This window comes from Oncorhynchus tshawytscha, linkage group LG07 (assembly GCF_018296145.1).
Source record: "Oncorhynchus tshawytscha isolate Ot180627B linkage group LG07, Otsh_v2.0, whole genome shotgun sequence".
Classification (NCBI taxonomy): domain Eukaryota; kingdom Metazoa; phylum Chordata; class Actinopteri; order Salmoniformes; family Salmonidae; genus Oncorhynchus; species Oncorhynchus tshawytscha.
In genome coordinates, this window is record NC_056435.1 from 55,952,260 (window position 1) to 55,970,795 (window position 18,536).

An 18,536-nucleotide genomic window follows, 5' to 3' on the forward strand; every position below is an offset into this window, starting at 1 on the left:
AGACACGGCAAATATATCATGTCAGACTAGACACGGCAAATATATCATGTCAGACTAGACACGGCAAATATATCATGTCAGACTAGACACGGCAAATATATCATGTCAGACTAGACACGGCAAATATATCATGTCAGACTAGACACGGCAAATATATCATGTCAGACTAGACACGGCAAATATATCATGTCAGACTAGACACGGTATATCATGTCAGACTAGACACGGCAAATATATCATAGCCTTCCCATCACAGCATAGCCTTCCCATCATTCTCCAACTTCAAATCCAAGATGGCAGGATGTCAAGTCGTTTGTCTGTGACTAGTACATTTTATCCTATCGACCTCAACACCCAATCTACTCACACGCGCAAACACTCACATTTAGACTCATACATAAACGCTGTCTCTCTCTCCCCTTACCTTCGTTTGCCTCTAATTTGTATTTATTTTTGTCAGAGAAAATGACAGTTTTCGTGGTATTACTTTGTGCACTGACTTTACTGAACTCTGGAGAAAACTAACATTGTCGCTGGGTGAGTACATTTGACAATGTGCTCTCCCGTCCATTGGACATTTTGTCTGCAGGAACTCGCTCCTTTTCACTCGGTCCACTCGTCCAAGTGCCGATGTATTTGTGGCATGATGTGAACAGTACGAATGTGTCACTACCAAAGTCTAATGGTTTTAAATGAATGTTTTGTATTGTCTGGGAACTCACTTGTAGAATTTGCTCTCTTAAAAAAGAGAAGCCGTGCAAGGTTATTAAACAGAGGTGCCTAGTTATTCTTCTTTTGTTGATATCAGGTAACGTGCAACCTAACCCTGGCCCTGATATGCAATGTCTCCAAACCCCGTCTGATTTTAAATCTAGATCTGGTTTTGGTATGTTTCACTTAAATGTATGCAGCCTGTTGTCAAAAATGGATGGGGTTAGGATTTGGGCTAAATCAACTGATGCTGATGTAATTGTGTTTTCTGAAACCTGGCTCAGCAAGTCTGTTTTTGATAAGGATATTTGTATAAGTGGTTACAATGTTTATCACACTGATCGGGTTAAGAAAGGTGAGGGTGTGGCTATATATATGTAACATCTAAATTCCCTGTAAGTGTGGCAAAGTCTGAAACTATTTGTAAACAGTTGGAATTTCTTGCTTTGATTATTGAGATTTCAAAGGGCCTCTCTATAACTGTGATTGGCTGTTATAGACCCCCCTCTGCTCTCTATAACTGTGATTGGCTGTTATAGACCCCCCTCTGCTCTCTATAACTGTGATTGGCTGTTATAGACCCCCCTCTGCTCTCTGTGATGCATTTTCTCCTCTGCTGCACCTTATGTCTAAACTTCTTTATAGTGAAATTATATTGATTGGTGATCGCAACTGGTGTTGGTTAAAAGCCGGTGTCTGATGATTTAAAAATGTTTTGTAATTCTATGAATCTTACCCAGTTGATTAACTCACCCACTTGCCCAAATCTTAAATGTCCAGATAAATCTACCCTAATTGATTTGATATTGACAAATGTTCCACATAAATATTCTGCGGTTGGTGTTTTTTGTAATGATTTAAGTGACCATTGTGCTGTTGTTGCTGTTAGAAATACTAAGGTTCCAAAGACAAACCCACGTTTTATTCGTGAGAGAAATTTGAAGAGTTTTAATGAGCAGGCTTTCTTTCATGATTTGTTTTATTTTGACTGGAGCAGATTGAGCTTATCCCTGATGTGGAAACTTCCTGGAAATTCTTTCATGATGGTTTTTCACAAATAGTAAACAAACATGCCCCATTCCGCAGGTTCAGCGTTAAAGGGCGGGATAATCCATGGTTTTCTTCTGAGCTGTCTTGTATTATTCACGACTGTAATCTAGCCTGGGCTAAAGCAAGGAAATCATGTTCTGATGCTGATTGGCTTATTTTTAGGCAGTTCCGAAACAAGTGTTCTTTTCTTCTCAGGAAGGCCAAGTCTGAATATTTTATGTCTTTTACCACTGATACCCTGAATGACCCTAGAAAGTTTTGGAAGGCTATTACGTCTATGTCTGGTAACAGTAATGTTAATGAATTACCGTCATGTGTTTTGAAGGACTATGTTGCTATATATGACAACTGAAATGCTGAATTGTTTCAATGAGCACTTTGTATCATCTGGTAGGCTGTTTGATTCAGTGTCCTCTGTCTCTGTACAACCCTGTGTGGATGAACCAGTGAGAGCTGGTCACACTTTTAGCTTTTTGCCATTCTCAGTGCAGGTGGTACATAAAGCCCTGAAATCCTTAGATCAGAGAAAGCCTGCAGGTCCTGATCTTTTGGATCCCTGCTTTTTAAATCTGGCAGCTGATTTCATAGCTGAACCACTTACATCTCTGTTCGATCTAAACCTGGAATGTAATGAAATTCCAAAGATCTGGAAATCAGCATTTTCTCCTACCACTTATAAAAGGGGGAGATCCAACTCTTTTAAATAATTATAGGCCAATCTCAAAGCTGTCACCCCTGGTGAAAATACTTGAAACTCTTGTAAGGGAACAGCTAAAATAGTTTTTATTTACTAACTCTATTTTATCAATGTACCAATCGGGCTTCAGGAAGAAGCATAGCACAATTACAGCAGCCATGAAGGTTTTAAATGATATCACTGAAGCCATTGACAAAAAACAGCACTGTCTCACTTTTTATTGATCTCTCATAGGCTTTTGATACAGTTGATCATGCTATATACTAAGGCAGAGATTGTCGAGTGTAGGTCTTTTGTAGTTAGCAAACCATGCAACTGCATGCTATCTGTCTGATAGAACTCAGTGCTCTCAATTTGATGTGCTTATGTCTGTTAAATTGTCTGTCTTGAATGGTGTGCCCCAAGGCTCTGTACTTGGTCCTCTCTTAATCACTATTTATATAAATGATTTAGACAAAAATGTCCAAAATGCACAACTTCATTTTTATGCTGTTGATACTGTTATTTACAGAACATGCAAACGGTTTTTATACTGTTCAACATACCTTGTGTCAATTGAAGCTTATCCTCAATACTGACAACTAAACTAATGGTGTTTTCTAATGCAAGAAATAGACCTCTGAACCTTTCACCTATTACTACCTGTCAGGGCAAGGAGATTGAGGTTCTAACCTCATATAAATATCTTGGAATTCTAATTGACGACGGCCTCTCTTTTAAATTGCATATTCAACAACTTAGAAAAAAATTGAAGCTGAAATTGGGATTTTATTTTAGGAATAAGGCCTGTTTTTCTTTTGAAGCCAGAAGAAGGCTAGTATCAGCTACATTTATGCCTTTACTAGACTATGGGGATATTTTATATATGAATGCTTCCGCTCAGTGTTTGAGATCAATTGACACTCTTTACCATGGCACTTTGAGATTTATTTTAAACTGCAAAACACTTACGCACCACTGCACTTTGTATACCAGGGTTGGCTGGCCTTCTCTTGTCACTCCACTCGTAGGCTCAGTCACTGGTATACTTTTATTTACAAAGCCATTTTGGGTTTACTACCTTTTTATTTGTGCATTTTTATTGTTCAGAAATGTGGTGGGTACTCTCTTCGTTCGTTGGACTTTATCCTGCTAACTGTTCCAAATGTCCGAACTAAATTTGGTAAAAGGGCTTTTATGTACTCTGCGCCATCGTCTTGGAACACCTTACAAAATACTTTTAAACTGGAAGAACTTTTGAAGTTAATTCCTGACCAGTCAATGTTTTTAATTTGCTCTTTTATACTCTTGTGAATTCAATGGTTTTTACTAGATTACTTGTAGTTTTTCATGTTGTCTGTCTGTAATGACTTGGTGCTGCCTATCTTGGCCAGGGCGCTCTTGAAAAAGAGATTTTAATCTCAATGAGCCCTTCCTGGTTAAATAAAGGTTAAAAAAATAAATCAAATATCATATCAGACTAGACACGGGATATCATATCAGACTAGACACGTTATATCATATCAAACTAGAGACAGTATATCAGACTAGACACAACAGTCACTTACAGTATTATGTTGAGGAGGAAATTCTTATGTCTATTTCTGTTTTTCTCTTTGTCACTGCAGGCTGTGGAATGGCGCACACAGAACAGGCCCAATCGTCCAATCAGGAACTCTGTCGGACAGGATGTGCCCATGACTTTGCTGTGCCTCAGTATCCAGGTTATCTGGTCCGGGGCCAGGCCGGGTGCAGGTCTAGGAAGAGGAGACGGGAGTTGGAACAGGAAGTGGTCGGAGACAACGACTCTCTGTCTTACGCCTTCAAGTTGCAGCGACACAATAAACAGGTAAGTCAGGGGTGAATGTGTGTGTTAACATAGACTGTAGAAAACAGAGTGTAATGTACCTGGGGGGGATCGATAAGTTACAAAAAAAATCGGAATATTCATGTTTCTGAGTTCATGAAGTTAGACTTTTAGGAGTCATTTAGCAGACGCTCTTATCCAGAGAGACTTAGTTTGTGCATTCATCTTAAAATAGCTAGGTGGAACAACCACACATCACAGTCATAGTAAGTACATTTTTCCTCAATAATGTAGCTATCAGCAAAGTGTGAGCTAGTAGGGGGAAAAGTCCAGGCTTTTTTATTTTTTATTTTACACTCAGTTTATCAGTGATTCTGCATTGTGATACTGTAAACCCATCTGGTATTTACTTAGTAAAGCATAATAATGTGTCCTTTGTTCTGTGTTTCAGAAGAGTACGGGTCAGCAGGATGAGAGGATGGCTGTGTCTTCATAAGCTGCTGCCGTCATAATGGATATTATTATACATACTGTACATAGATGTTTAAATAAATATTTTACATTTTTGTATCAAGGAAAAGCCTCTGTTCCTGTATGAGATGTGACATGAAAGTCCCTGAGTCTTCGTCTTCAGATTTGTGATCTCAAAAATGTATTATTTAAATTTGAAAAAATGTTGACATCTAATTTTTGGAGCCCAAGGTTAGGACTCTAAATTCCTCACATAGGTTGAACATAACTGATGATGTAAATGTCAGTAAGACTGTAGCTTTACTTCTGTACTGTACGTGTGAAACAGCCTGATAGCCTGAAGAGAAATTCCATCTGGAATTATTCTGACAGAGCAGACAGACAAATAATATAACCATTTCACAGGAGACCTGATATTTAGATCTGGATCACCCATTACCTTTAGTGTTTACCTTTGACCTCTAACCCTGAGAATCGCAGCAAGTGGATTGGTCAAATCAAACCAGCTGCTCTCTGTAGCGAAAGTGTGTGTTATAGCATATGGCTGTCCATGTTACTTAATTTCTGCTAAAATGGAGGGTGAAGAATGAATGCTATTCTGGGTATAGAATATGAAGTGCCAAGACGAGGTCAGTGGTACTTCTATTGGTAGACCAGTGTCCTATACTAGACAGTTAGACACAGCAGTAATGTTCCAGCAGTCCAGCCGTTGAAAAACCTTAGATTCACCAGATTCTGAAATATGTATTACCATTACATTCCTTTATACTGTTTTCCAGTGTAATGTCAGTGACCAGCAGGCAGGACGTCAATCTTCAGTTTGAAAATGCTAGTGTATGTTATGGTGTCTGGTATCATGCAGCTTATGTTTCCATAAATAACACTCTTGCTTTTGTACATGTTTTCTTCCCTCTGGCACTTTGTATGGCTGCTTTTGTTTTTACAGAATTACCAAATTAGCCTTCAGATATACATGTTCAAATAATGTATTGTATATAGAGTAAACCTCTCTCTGCTTGTCTATGTAGACTATTCTATTTCAACTGATATTAAATGGTTGAAACAACTACACGACTTTTCAATTTGTTTCCGTCTTGTCCAATTTAAGGGTATTTTAATTTCTGTTTAGGAATTTGCAACATTTGATTAATTATTTCATAAGGGATACTGGTAATAAAGTTATTACAATCATTTAGCTGGGGCACTCATTCTCATCTGCTCCTGTGTTTGGAAATAGTTGGCTTGAGAGACCATCTTGGTTCCAGACTGACACCAAGGATATGGAGCAGGCAAGCATCTGTAAACATCCCTCCCTGAGACAACATACAAGACACCATTGGTTTATCAGCAACCTGTTGAAAAAGATGTGATTTGTCATTTAGCACACATCTCCTTTTGGTACATGTAGAGCAGTAAAAAATAACTGTCAGGAGAGGATTCTATATCTTGTCTGGCTGGTTGCCAGTTAGTTTGAGGTATAGACTAGTCAACCTGTTGTCTTGTCCATGGTGATGTAGTGCGGTGTCATGCAGCAACAGTCTGGCACCCAGGCTAATAATAGGACTCCATATTGACCCGAACACTCAGACCCTTGAGGATCAGCCTTTCAACATGGCAACATAGACATTACACAAACACAAGAGTATGCCATTAGAGAAATGCGGTTCCCAATGGACTACCCTCATCTAGTGGTGGTACCAAAGACCGTGGATAAATGATGTCCTACTCAGGCAGTTAACCATTGAACAAAACTGGTCTGCTTAACAGGGTGGCTCTCCCATAGACACCAATGCAATAGCAGCTGGGTCTGGTCTGCTTAGATCATTGACCAATAATTTAGCAAAGGAACAGATTTGGGCAGCCTTTGACTTGAAACCACAAGGTACATCACGTTGTGAATAAGATAGAGGCAAAGTTAAACTTCCCTGACACTTTAATACTATGTCAGAAAGTAAACAAGTCATTCACATCAGTATTCTCTACCAGCAACAGCCCAGTCATGGCAGAATGCAGACAAACAAACCCAAAATGTTGCATTGAAATGCTGAATTTCCATAGAAATGTTCACAAACAAAGGGCCAAAACAGACAGGCAGTAGAGAAACTAGCCTTTCATCAATAAATATATTTTTTTTTAATATAAAATTGATGACATTTCCAGTTCATATATGAATCAATTGAAAAAACGAAGGTCCAAGTTATCAATGCCACCACCGCAAACTAACAGGGCCCTTGTCTCTCTCGGAATCATACCACCTCCAACTCTTATTTTGTAAACGCTATCAAACTCTTTTCAGAAGTCCCAAACAGCTATATCTTCAACACATGTTCACTGTAGCATTTTGAAACGATCAATGTTCTGTTAGGACAGCTCTCACAAAAGATCAAACAAAAATACCAGCACATCATAAACCAGGCTTTAGTTGGTTGGAGAAGAACCCAGCTTAGCATGTCTGTCTCGAACTGCTAGACATTGTCTTAAGGCTTCAGGGGCCCATGTTGTATTAGATGACGAGCCCTTGTACACATTGCACAGCAAAATTGTGTTGAGGGCAAACGGAGGGGGGTAAGGACAGCAGAAAAAGGGGACGTATGTGACCCCTGCCCTGAATAACAAGAATCTCCCTCAACACCAGCTATGTTTCCATCCAATTGGCGACAGATTGATGCGAATATTCAAATAAAGAAAACACGCGTTTCCACCAAACATGCTTGTTGCAGATAAGTTAGTGTGTGATGACGTAGTGCACACAAAATGTACTTTTCCCTTGAAGTTTTCATCTACCAATAAAAATCTCAAGTTCAATGTTTCTTCTCATTTTCAACTACCTATAGTTGTCAGAACAGTTGCGTTAAATAGCAAATTACCAAAACTACCTGTTTCCATCACAGCTGTCGTGATTTTAAAATGTTTATACGATATGACTTTCCTTGCATAAAAACATGGTTACAGACTAAGAGAACAAAACAAAAAAAGGGGAAAAGGGGAGGCTACAGAAGGCACTACTGAACAAGTTCCCTAAGTAAAACTTAGTGAATGTGCTGTACAAACTAACAGAAGAAAAATAAATGTCCATTGAACTTTGAAAACACGGTGACTAGCTTTATCTCAACTCATCACATCCTCGTATGGCTCAGTCGGGTGGGGGGGGCAATGCATTGTGTGTTGTGTCCATCATCTCCTCCTCCTCACTCTGCCTTGTCCTTAGTCTTGGATCTGAATGGAACTTTGCTGGCTACAGTGGAACCCACCGATGACACGCCCCCAGCAACCGATGACACGCCCCCAGCAACCCCTTTCACCAGGCCGACGCCCATTGAGGGGACAGAGGTGACTGCTGATTTGGTGTACTCCAGACTCTTCCCACCCAGCCAGGCGACTCCTCCTACCGTGGCGCCCACCATCGTTTTACTGGCGCTGAACAGGCCACCCCCGACCCGCCAGATCATGCCTGGCTGGGCCACGGGGTGCTCCTTCCCTTCATCCTTTCCCTCATCTAGAAGAAAGAGATAGTTTTTAGAAAGACCACACACACAAAAAAAACACCTCGGTAGAGTTTCAGAAAGAGACAGACCATTTTTATGAGACTGACAATTACCAGTGTGAGAGACCAGACAGAAAACAGGTTGTGCTTGGATAGACACTCAAGAGGCTGCTTTTTTAGAAGTAGGCTTATACCTACACACATTGAATCATATTGTTAAACAATAGTAACATGTCAATACTTTGAGGTATTCTACATAATGCACTTACTGAGAAATCTTTCCACAAGATGGTTGTACTGCGTGTCAGTCTCTTACCCTTCCTCTTGCACAAACAAACATATTCCCTTGATACATCTCTAAAGTTGCTTAAATAGCAACAGCCAACCCTTTACCCTGAATTGCACCATATCCCAGATGATTAAAGGGTCCCTTGACAAACTGGCACTTTAAAAATGCCCACCAAGGGTGATGCAGCAGAGAAAGATTGCGCAATGCAGAGTGCACTGTTGATGTGTTCTGTGCCTAGTTACCTGATGTGGGGTCATTTTCAGTGGGCTCCAGTTCTTCTCCAATAAGACAACCTTCAGGCTGGGGCTCTGGGGTGGCATTCACCTTCTGACACAGGAAAAATATATATGATACACGTAGTATATCTTAGAAGTTGTTAAACCACCACTAGCCCTATAAGCAATAGGCAACATCTCTGCAGGCAAAGTCAAAAGAGTATAATCAAACTCACTTGGAAATACATTTCTCAATAGAAATAAGTGCACATTTCTTCAAAATGTTCGCTGCCACGTTGGGGGTGCGTTCAGGCTTTACCCTGTAGGCCTACTGGGCAGCCATGAAAAACGTTATACGTGCATAATACAGTAGGTTAAGTAACAGCAGAAAGGCTATAATTGAGGCTTCCTTGCGCAAAACGTTCAATTTGTCGGGGCCCGTCAAGCAAACAATGTTCAAAACCTGTGCTTGTTGATCTTAAAAGTTAATGCTCTTGTTGTAAAACAATAGGCTATAACCCTTGGCTGTTTCGTGTAGATGAATGCCCCTTTGTTAATCAAAAGACAAATAAAGAGAGCCAAGGCTACAGGTTTTTAAAAACAAGGCTCTTAAAAAAAGTCTCCCCGCCGTGAAAGCTCTTCTCTGTTAGGAATACGTATGCTGCGCTGAGTGAATAACTCACGAAAAGTGGATCACGAACAGCAAAACGTCAATCATATTCGTTTTTACTAGATTTATTTTTAGGTCAATCATATTCGTTTTTACTATATTTATTTTTAGTTTTTTAACCTGTTGTGTAAAACGACTAGCTGTGCATCACTCTGGATCTAATCAATTCGGTTTGGCATTTCGTTCGTACGCAATTGTTTATCATACTCCAATCTATATGCAGTATCACTTTACTTGTCGAAACACATAGGCATGGATTGTGAAAATGAAATCGATATAATAGGCCAAACAAATCCTTACCTTCACCATGTTTCCAGTACTTTCCGATGGCCGCTTGCAGAACAGAATGCTACGTCTTCAAAAAAAAAACGCACCTGAGACAAAGAATAACTGGTGCGCTCGTTTGTCTCCTTGAGAAATACTATCGCAATGTTCCGCCTCTGAGTTCTTACTTTTGTTAAAAATATATATATTAAACGCTGCTCTTTACGAATAACGCCCTGCCCTCTATTTCAACGCACGTATAATCGTACTTGTGAGGCTTCAAACTTTTCCTAAAAAAAAAAAAAAAGTATACGGTTTATCTTGTTGGTTCTGCCGACGTGGCGCCTCAACTACTGCGCTCGTTTGCTCCGGATCTCCGGATCTTGCGTCACCTAAAACGGGCTGCGGCCTGTTTCTCTTCATGAGTGCTACACTTCTTACGTGTACTACATGGACTACATATTTACTTTTTCAGGCTTCACTTAAAGAGAAAATGACAAACAAACTGTTATGTAATATGGACGAATTTTCATTGACCCTTTGGACTATAGCTATCAAAAAAAATCACAACATGGCATATAATTCATAAGAATCAGTACATGTTTTATATTTTGGTAATACATTCATTCAACTAAATAACAACAGGTGAGTAATATATAGTAATATATAACGTTTGTTAATATAGCATTTGTCCATGTTTAGATAAGATATGTTACACCATACCAACAATATAATAACTCTATATGGACCCTTATCACAGAAATGCTGTGTTTCAGAGAAGGAAATTCTCTATTGTGTTCATCATTAGGTAACAGCATCCTAATTCATAAAAACATGTCATGGCAAACCCTGGTTCAAGAGCTCTATCTGTCCCAGTCAGTGGAGGCTCCTCAGAGGAGGAAGGGGAGGACCATCCTCCTCAGTGAATTTCATACAAATAAAAATGGTTAAACATTTAAAAAGTTATCATTTTTAGATAAAACTATACTAAATATAATCACGTCACCAAATAATTGATTAGAACACACTATTTTGCAATGAAGGTCTACAGTAGCCTTAATAACACTGTAGGGTAGCACCATGGTGTAGCCGGAGGACAACTAGCTTCCGTCCTCCTCTGGGTACATTGACTTCAATATAAAACTTAAGAAGCTCATGGTTCTCACCCACTTCTATAGATTTACACAGTAATTATGACTACTTCCGGAGGACGTCCTCATACCTATCAGAGCTTTTGCAGAATGAACTGACATGTTGTCCACACAATCAAAGGATCAGAGAATACGTCTAGTACTGAAGCTACAGATAGCTAGCACTGCAGTGCATAAACAGTAGTGAGTAGTTAACTCAAAGAGAGAGAAAGACAATAGTTGAGATTACATAGTTTTTTTTCTCCAGCTTCACTTACTGAGCTAGCCAATGCAGCTAGCTAGTTTAGCCTACTGAAACACCCTGCTCAAACAGAAGAATGCTGTGTTAGATAGCTGGCTATGACTATCCAACACAACACTGGAACTCTTCCAAGTCAAGGTAAGCTTTTGGTTTAACTAATGTATTGCCACCGGGGCCATTGCTAAACTGTTTACTGACTGCACACTGTAACCTTACTGCATTATTTTAGCAGGTTTACTAACATGTTAGTTCTATAAGCTATGTTGACTATGATGTTACTTTAACTAATATGGTGACAACGATTTAGGCTGTGTGTTGCAGTTATTATATGGTTTGGCTTGGGAAGTTTTTTTTGCCTGGTCACATACAGCTGATGTGTTGTGCATTGAAGTCCACAAGGGAGGGAAAAGGTGAGAAAAGGAGAGTGCATAGATGCGAGAAGGAATACAACATGGCTGCTATGAAAGTGAATTGTGTTTACGAGTGATCAGGGGTGTATTCATTCCGCCAATTCTGTTGAAAAACTTTTATCTTGTTTGCAACTGTTGGACTAATAATTACACCCTATATCAGCTAGATGCAGGCAAGAGTGTGCAAGGCGGTATTGAATGTGTCACTGTCTGTCACCTACATTTTTTCTCTTGACCTGTGTGCACCTACAATTGAAGTCGGAAGTTTACATACACTCAGGTTGGAGTCATTAAAACTCGTTTTTCAACCACTCCACAAATTTCTTGTAAACAAACTATAGTTTTGGCAAGTCGGTTAGGACATCTACTTTGTGTATGACACAAGTAATTTTTCCAACAATTGTTTACAGACAGATTATTTCACTTATAATTCACTGTATCACAATTCCAGTGGGTCAGAAGTTAACATACACTAAGTTGACTGTGCCTTTAAACAGCTTGGAAAATTCCAGAAAATTATGTCATGGCTTTAGAAGCTTCTGATAGGCTAATTGACATCATTTGGGTCAATTGGAGGTGTACCTGTGGATGTCTTTCAAGGCCTACGTTCAAAATCAGTGCCTCTTTGCTTGACATCATGGATTGTTTTTTACAAATCAGCTAAGACCTCAGAAAAATAATTGTAGACCTCCACAAGTCTGGTTCATCCTTGGGAGCAATTTCCAAATGACTGAAGGTACCATGTTCATCTGTACAAACAATAGTACGCAAGTATAAACACCATGGAACCACACAGCCGTCATACCGCTCATGAAAGAGACACATTCTGTCTCCTAGAGATGAACGTACTTTGGTGCGAAAAAAATAAAAAAGCCACACTACGGTTTGTAACTGCATATGGGGACAAAGATCATACTTTTTGGAAATATTCCTCTGGTCAAAAATAGAACTGTTTTGCCATAATGACCATCGTTATGTTTGGAGGGAAAAGGGGGAGGCTGTCAAGCCGAAGAACACCATCCCAACCGTGAAGCACGGGGGTGGCAGCATCATATTGTAGGGGTGCTTCGCTGCAGGAGGGACTGGTGCACCTCAGAAAATAGATGGCATCATGAGACAGGAAAATTATGTGGATATATTGAAGCAACATTTCAAGACATCAGTCAGGAAATTGAAGCTTGGTCGCAAATGGGTCTTCCAAATGGACAATGACTGCAAGCATACTTACAAAGTTGTGGCAAAATGGCTTCAGCACAACAAAGTCAAGGTATTGGAGTGGCGATCACAAAGCCCTGACCTCAATCCTTTAGAAAATTTGTGGGCAAAACTGAAAAAGTGTGTGGGAGCAAGGAGGCCTACAAACCTGACTCAGTTACACCAGCTCTGTCAGGGGGAATGGGCCAAAATTCACCCAACTTATTGTGGGAAGCTTGTGGAAGACTACCTGAATAGTTTGACCCAAGTTAAACAATTTAAAGGCAGTGCTACCAAATACTAATTGAGTGTATGTAAACTTCTGACCCACTGGGAATGTGATGAAAGAAAGAAAATTCTCTCATTCTGACATTTAACATTCTTAAAATTAAGTGGTGATGTGAACAACTGAGTTTAAATGTATTTGGTTACGGTGTATGTAAACTTCCGACTTCAACTGTACGTTGTAAACTTTCATTCATTGGCTAGGTTGTAGCAACCTCATGGTGGGTATAGGGAAAATTTGAGTATCATGTAATAGCTTTAAAATTGTCCTCCCTCATTCTAAACAGCACTGACCGCCACTGGTCCCAGTTAAACATCTCTCCAAATGCATTCTAGAAGTATCTGAACTGGGCCACTGGTGTTCCAGAACTATCTCACCCTCCATCTCAGTGGGTGGTCTGGATACCTCCCCAGGTGGTGACCTGCTTTTCAGATAAGACACGGGGGTCATGATCCATGTGTTGACCCTCATTTATTGACACACATGACTGACTCAGTGTAGTCTATTTGGTGTCAACCCTTTCATCAAAGCTGTAACACAAGCAAATTACTAGGTTAGGCTGATCTAATATAAGTAATGATATATACCATTTAGCAGATGCTTTCATACAAAGTGACTTAGTTAGGTGTGCATACATTTTACGTCTGACTCAATCCCACTCACTACCCTGGCGTTACAAGCGCTATGCTCTACCAACTGAGCTACATTTTCATTTTACCCCCGCTTTTTTGTGGGGTGGTACTATCTTTGTTCCTCTAACTTTCTCACTCATCATTATTCATGATTCATTCATGATTATCCATAATTATGGTAGCAGCCACATGAATGTAGAAGTGTCAGAAAAATCTTATTTTCTTATTTCCAATAAAAGTGTTTCCAAAATGACACAATACATTGTTCACTATGCAGTTCCGATTGAGCAAAACATCATCCAAAACAAGCTGAAAATGCATCCAACAAGATTGTAGTCAAAAATACTAACCTTTTAACTACTTTAAAATGGATCCTGAGAGGCGCAGGCCCGGGTTCGATCCCGGGCTGTATCACAACGGGCCGTGATCGGGAGTCCCATATGGCTGTGCACAATTGGCCCAATGAAGGTTAAATAAAAATATATAATAATAATAATACACTATAAGTGAATTTCCCCCCCAATAAAAACGTAGTCAAATGGATACATAAAGTGCTTCATTTCTGAACGGTAAAACAGATATTTATGAAAATACCCTCAAATAACGTTAACGTAGTCAATATGCACAGAGATCTCAAAGTGAGTCATAGCATCAGGAACCACTGTGTTCGCCATGAAGCAAGTGAGTGTTGGTTGCCATGCCAACGGTGATGGTGGCGAGGTTCTTTGAAACAGACAGCCACCTGGCCCACTGCCGGCCTAGAGAATAACATCTCTCTGTTCCTGAATGGTCTCCTGTGATGGCAGTGCCATACAGACTGTACTGAAAAATAATGTGTCTCTTCCAATAATAGATGTGAAGGCTGGCTGTCACACCTGCAGCATACTTATCTCTGTCAAATCCTATATTTAAGCCCCTTGGCTCTCTACCTTACAGAGGCCTGTGAAAAGCAGGTGAAGGACAACAGTTGAATGAACATTTCTGCAATGTTTACCCCTTGGCTTCAGAGCCAGCCTTCCACCACAATGAGATAAAATGCAACAAAACAAGTGCACATGAAATGCAATGCATTCCAACAGTCACACACACAGTCTAACTGCATCCCAGTCTTTTAACCTAAGACTACTGCAAAGGCTTGAGAATACACTCCAACAGGAAACTTTTCATCTCCCCTGGAAAGGATTACAGCAGGTCTTGGAGGAAAGCAACCACACCACAGTTGATGCTTCTTCCTACCAGAGATTGTCTTACATTTTAGTCATCAGAGAGACTTACGGGAGCAATTAGGGTTAAGTGCCTTTCATCGACAGATCATCGACTCACCTAGTCGGCTCGGGAATTCAAACCAGCGACCTTATGGTTACTGGCCCGACACGCTTAACCACTAGGCTACCTGCCGCCCCATCCTGAAGACTTACTGCTAGGAACAAGACTACTCTGTATGGAAAAGCTGGCCACTGCTCTCAGATCAGATGTTGAAGGTGGGGGAAGAGGCTATCCATGTTTTTACGGATATTTTTTTAGGGGGCATGATCCCAATTACTAGGGCAGGGTTTATGTTTTTAGGGATGTGGTTGGTCACATGACCTCTTCGGCCACGTGGATCCAGTTTGCACGGTCTGGTATTGCGTTTGCGATCGTTGATGTCAGGGTTCAACAACTTGGCTCCACTGTCGCTCTTTAGGGTCTGTGTGTCATCCGAAACGTACGGGGCAGAAGATGCATGTGTACTGGTGGAAGAAGGCACTGGCAGACAACCAAATCCAGTTCCCTGCATTTATACTGTAGTCTGCATCCAACAGGTGCTCCTCAAACACTTGACACACACAGAGGGCATAGGGAGATGCAGAGAGAAGCACAGTCAGCTACTGTAGCACACCAACAACTGGAGACACCTTGTAAAGTGACTGATTTTAGAGCCAGCAGTCATGCTGCCCCCCTTCTCCTCATTATTTGTACCTTCATGACCTCCTCCCAGCTGATCCACAGGTCTCCCTCTCCTCCATCCCTCCATCCCTCCCCATCCTTCCCTGCCTCCATGCCCTCCTCCCAGCTGATTCACAGGTCTCCTCTGGTGAGGAAGCAGGCCACAGCGTGTCTAGCCAGGTGGTGGATCCATCCTTCCTGCCTCAACTGGGTCATGATGGCGTCAATCCAGGGGAAGCTGGTCTTTGCTTGAGAGAGGGAGACGGGGATAAGGATACGTCTGAATGTTATTTGATCTAAATTAGCGCTTCATTTAGTGCAGGGATGGGCAACCGCGGACCAATAATATATCGTGCTTTCAGAAAGTATTCCGACCCCTTCACTTTTTCCGGATTTTGTTACGTTACAGCCTTATTCAAAAATCGATTAAATAGTTTTTTCCCCTCAATCTACACACAATACCCCATAATGTCAAAGCAAAAACAGGTTTTGAGAAATGTTTGCTCATTTATAAAAAAATTACTGAAATATTACATTTTACATAAGTATTCAGACCCTTTAGTCAGTACTTTGTTAAAGCACCTTTGGCAGCGATTACAGCATCGAATCTTCTTGGGTATTTGGGGAGTTTCTCCCATTCTTCTCTGCAGATCCTCTGAAACTCTGCAGGTTGCATGGGGAGCATTTCTGCACAACTATTTTCAGGTTTTTCCAGAGATGTTCGATCTGGGCTCTGGCTGGTCCACTCAAGGACATTCAGAGACTGGTCCCGAAGCCACTCCTGCATTGTCTTGGCTGTGTGCTGAGGGTTGTTGTCCTGTTGGAAGGTGCACCTTCTCCCCAATCTGAGGTCCTGAGCGCTCTGGAACAGGTTTTCATCAAGAATCTCTCTATACTTTTCTCCGTTCATCTTTCCCTCGATCCTGACTAGTCTCCCAGTCCCTGCCGCTGAAAAACATCCCCACAGCATGATTCTGCCACCACCATGCTTCACCGTAGGGATGGTGCCAGGTTTCCTCCAGACGTGACACTTGGCATTCAGGCCAAAGAGTTCAATCTTGGTTTCATCAGACCAGAGAATCTTGTTTCTCACGGTCTGAGAGTCCTTTAGGTGCCTTTTGGCAAACTCCAAGAAGGCTGTCATGTGACTTTTACTGAGGAGTGGCTTCCGTCTGGCCACTCTACCATAAAGGCCTGATTGGTGGAGTCCTACAGAGGTGGTTGTCCTTCTGGAAGGTTCTCCCATCTCCACAGAGGAACTCTAGAGTGCTGTCAGAGTGACCATTGGGTTCTTGGTCAATGCCCTTCTCCCCGATTGCTCAGTTTGGCCAGCCAGCCAGCTCTAGGAAGAGTCTTGGTGGCTCCAAACATCTTCAATTTAAGAATGATGGAGGCCACTGTGTTCTTGGGGACCTTCAATGCTGAAGAAATGTCTTGGTACCCTTCCCCAGATCTGTGCCTCGAAACAATCCTATCTCGGAGCTCTACTGACAATCCCTAAAACCTCATGGCTTGGTTCTTGCTCTGACATACACTGTCAACTGTGGGACCTTATATCGACAGGTGTGTGCCTTTCCAACTCATGTCTAATCAATCAATTGAATTTACCACAGGTGGACTCCAATGAAGTTGTAGAAACATCTTAATGATGATCAATGGAAACAGGATGAAAAGGGTCTGAATAATTATGTAAATAAAGTATTTCAGTTTTTATGTTTAATACGTTTGCAAAAATGTCAAAAACCTGTTTTCACTTTGTCATTATGGGGTAATGTGTGCAGATTGCAGAGGATTTGTTTTATGTATGCCATTCATCTATATATACAGTGCCTTTTGTTAAATATTCAGAACCCTTCCCTTTTTCCACATTTTGTTACATTACAGCCTTAATCTAAAATGGATTAAATAAAACATTAACCTCATGGGCTCCCTATGGGCTTGGGCCCAGCCCCTGACTCACACAACTGCCCAGTCTCATTCGGCTATTATGCAGTTTTTACATTTTTATGAGTTACCCAATCAAGGCAGGGGGCCCATGATGGGGGGCCCTATCAACTCTTCCCATCCCATCTGACGATTGTCTGCTGTCGCTCTACTAATCTACCCTCATTAAGGCTCCTGAATCCTCCTGTGGTTGGCGGTTTCAGTAAAAAAAATATATACATATACTACATATTTAATATATAATGTATATACGTATGGCTTTTTACCCCATTTTTTTGTTGTTGCTGCCTCTTGGGCTTCAGCCCCGGTAAGCCTCTGCATTAATCCGGCCCTGGACATCATAGAGCATGTGCGCCACAGTGGTGTGTATGTTGAGGCCCAGTACCCAGGCCATGATGTGAAGCTCCTGGTCCAGTTGGGTGTCGTGTGGGACTCTATCTCTGTGTCCATGCTGAGTTGGGTGACTCCCCACTGGGCCACCAGACACCTCACTGTCCCCTGGTAGGGCCCCTGGAGCACATACAGTATGGAGCCCAGGGCCTGGAGGCTACGGTGGAGGTTTTCCAGACACTGCAGGGCCAAGGAGAATAACATGTCAATGTGATTTCAAACCATTCTGTATGGACCGACCACTCATTTTGCAGTTCTGTTGGTGCATCTTGTTGCTATTAACATTTCTAGAGACCAACTAGTCCATTTCATAACATATTGAGTTGTATTGCTTTCTATCAGATAAAAATAACAATTCCAAACAATCACTTAATAGGCTAGGTAATGTCTGTATGTGCTACTATAAACCCTTCATCGGGATACCCTAGTTAACCCACTGACCTGCATGAGGAATCTCCAGCGCAGGGCCCCGGTGCGCATGCATCCCTCTATGAAGGGCCTGTCCAGGATGATGGGGTACACACACGCTGACAACTCCAGTGGCCCCACCAGGAACGGGCACATCACGGAGAAGCAGGCACCTTCCGGAACATGTGGATGGTTGGGTGGTGGCTGGTTGAATCTGGTTGGCCTCTTATACAAACACACAACAGTGTGTGTATGCTCAGGGACAAAGCAAGCTCTTGATTCATCTGTAGGAGAGCAGGTAGAGGAACAGAGTTCAA

The 18,536-nt window shown here is 41.3% G+C and overlaps 2 protein-coding genes and 1 pseudogene across 2 annotated transcripts; 1 reads left to right on the forward strand and 2 right to left on the reverse strand.

Moving 5' to 3' along the window:
* The window catches only part of LOC112254864, a 21,958-nt pseudogene extending 16,183 nt beyond the window's left edge, over positions 1 to 5,775 (forward strand).
* Positions 5,776 to 6,630: 855 nt separating this feature from the next.
* On the reverse strand, positions 6,631 to 10,006 carry zgc:153675 (transmembrane protein 263). The gene is made up of 3 exons (XM_024427783.2): positions 9,674 to 10,006; positions 8,731 to 8,815; positions 6,631 to 8,211 (listed from the first exon to the last, which is right to left on the reverse strand). Exons 1-3 carry the CDS (start codon positions 9,680 to 9,682, stop codon positions 7,904 to 7,906), a joined length of 402 nt encoding a protein of 133 aa, XP_024283551.1. The 5' UTR covers positions 9,683 to 10,006; the 3' UTR covers positions 6,631 to 7,903.
* Positions 10,007 to 15,590: 5,584 nt separating this feature from the next.
* On the reverse strand, positions 15,591 to 18,497 carry LOC112255517 (cryptochrome-1). The gene is made up of 3 exons (XM_024428499.2): positions 18,253 to 18,497; positions 17,688 to 17,991; positions 15,591 to 15,725 (listed from the first exon to the last, which is right to left on the reverse strand). Exons 1-3 carry the CDS (start codon positions 18,373 to 18,375, stop codon positions 15,610 to 15,612), a joined length of 543 nt encoding a protein of 180 aa, XP_024284267.1. The 5' UTR covers positions 18,376 to 18,497; the 3' UTR covers positions 15,591 to 15,609.
* Between the last annotated feature and the right edge of the window lie 39 nt (positions 18,498 to 18,536).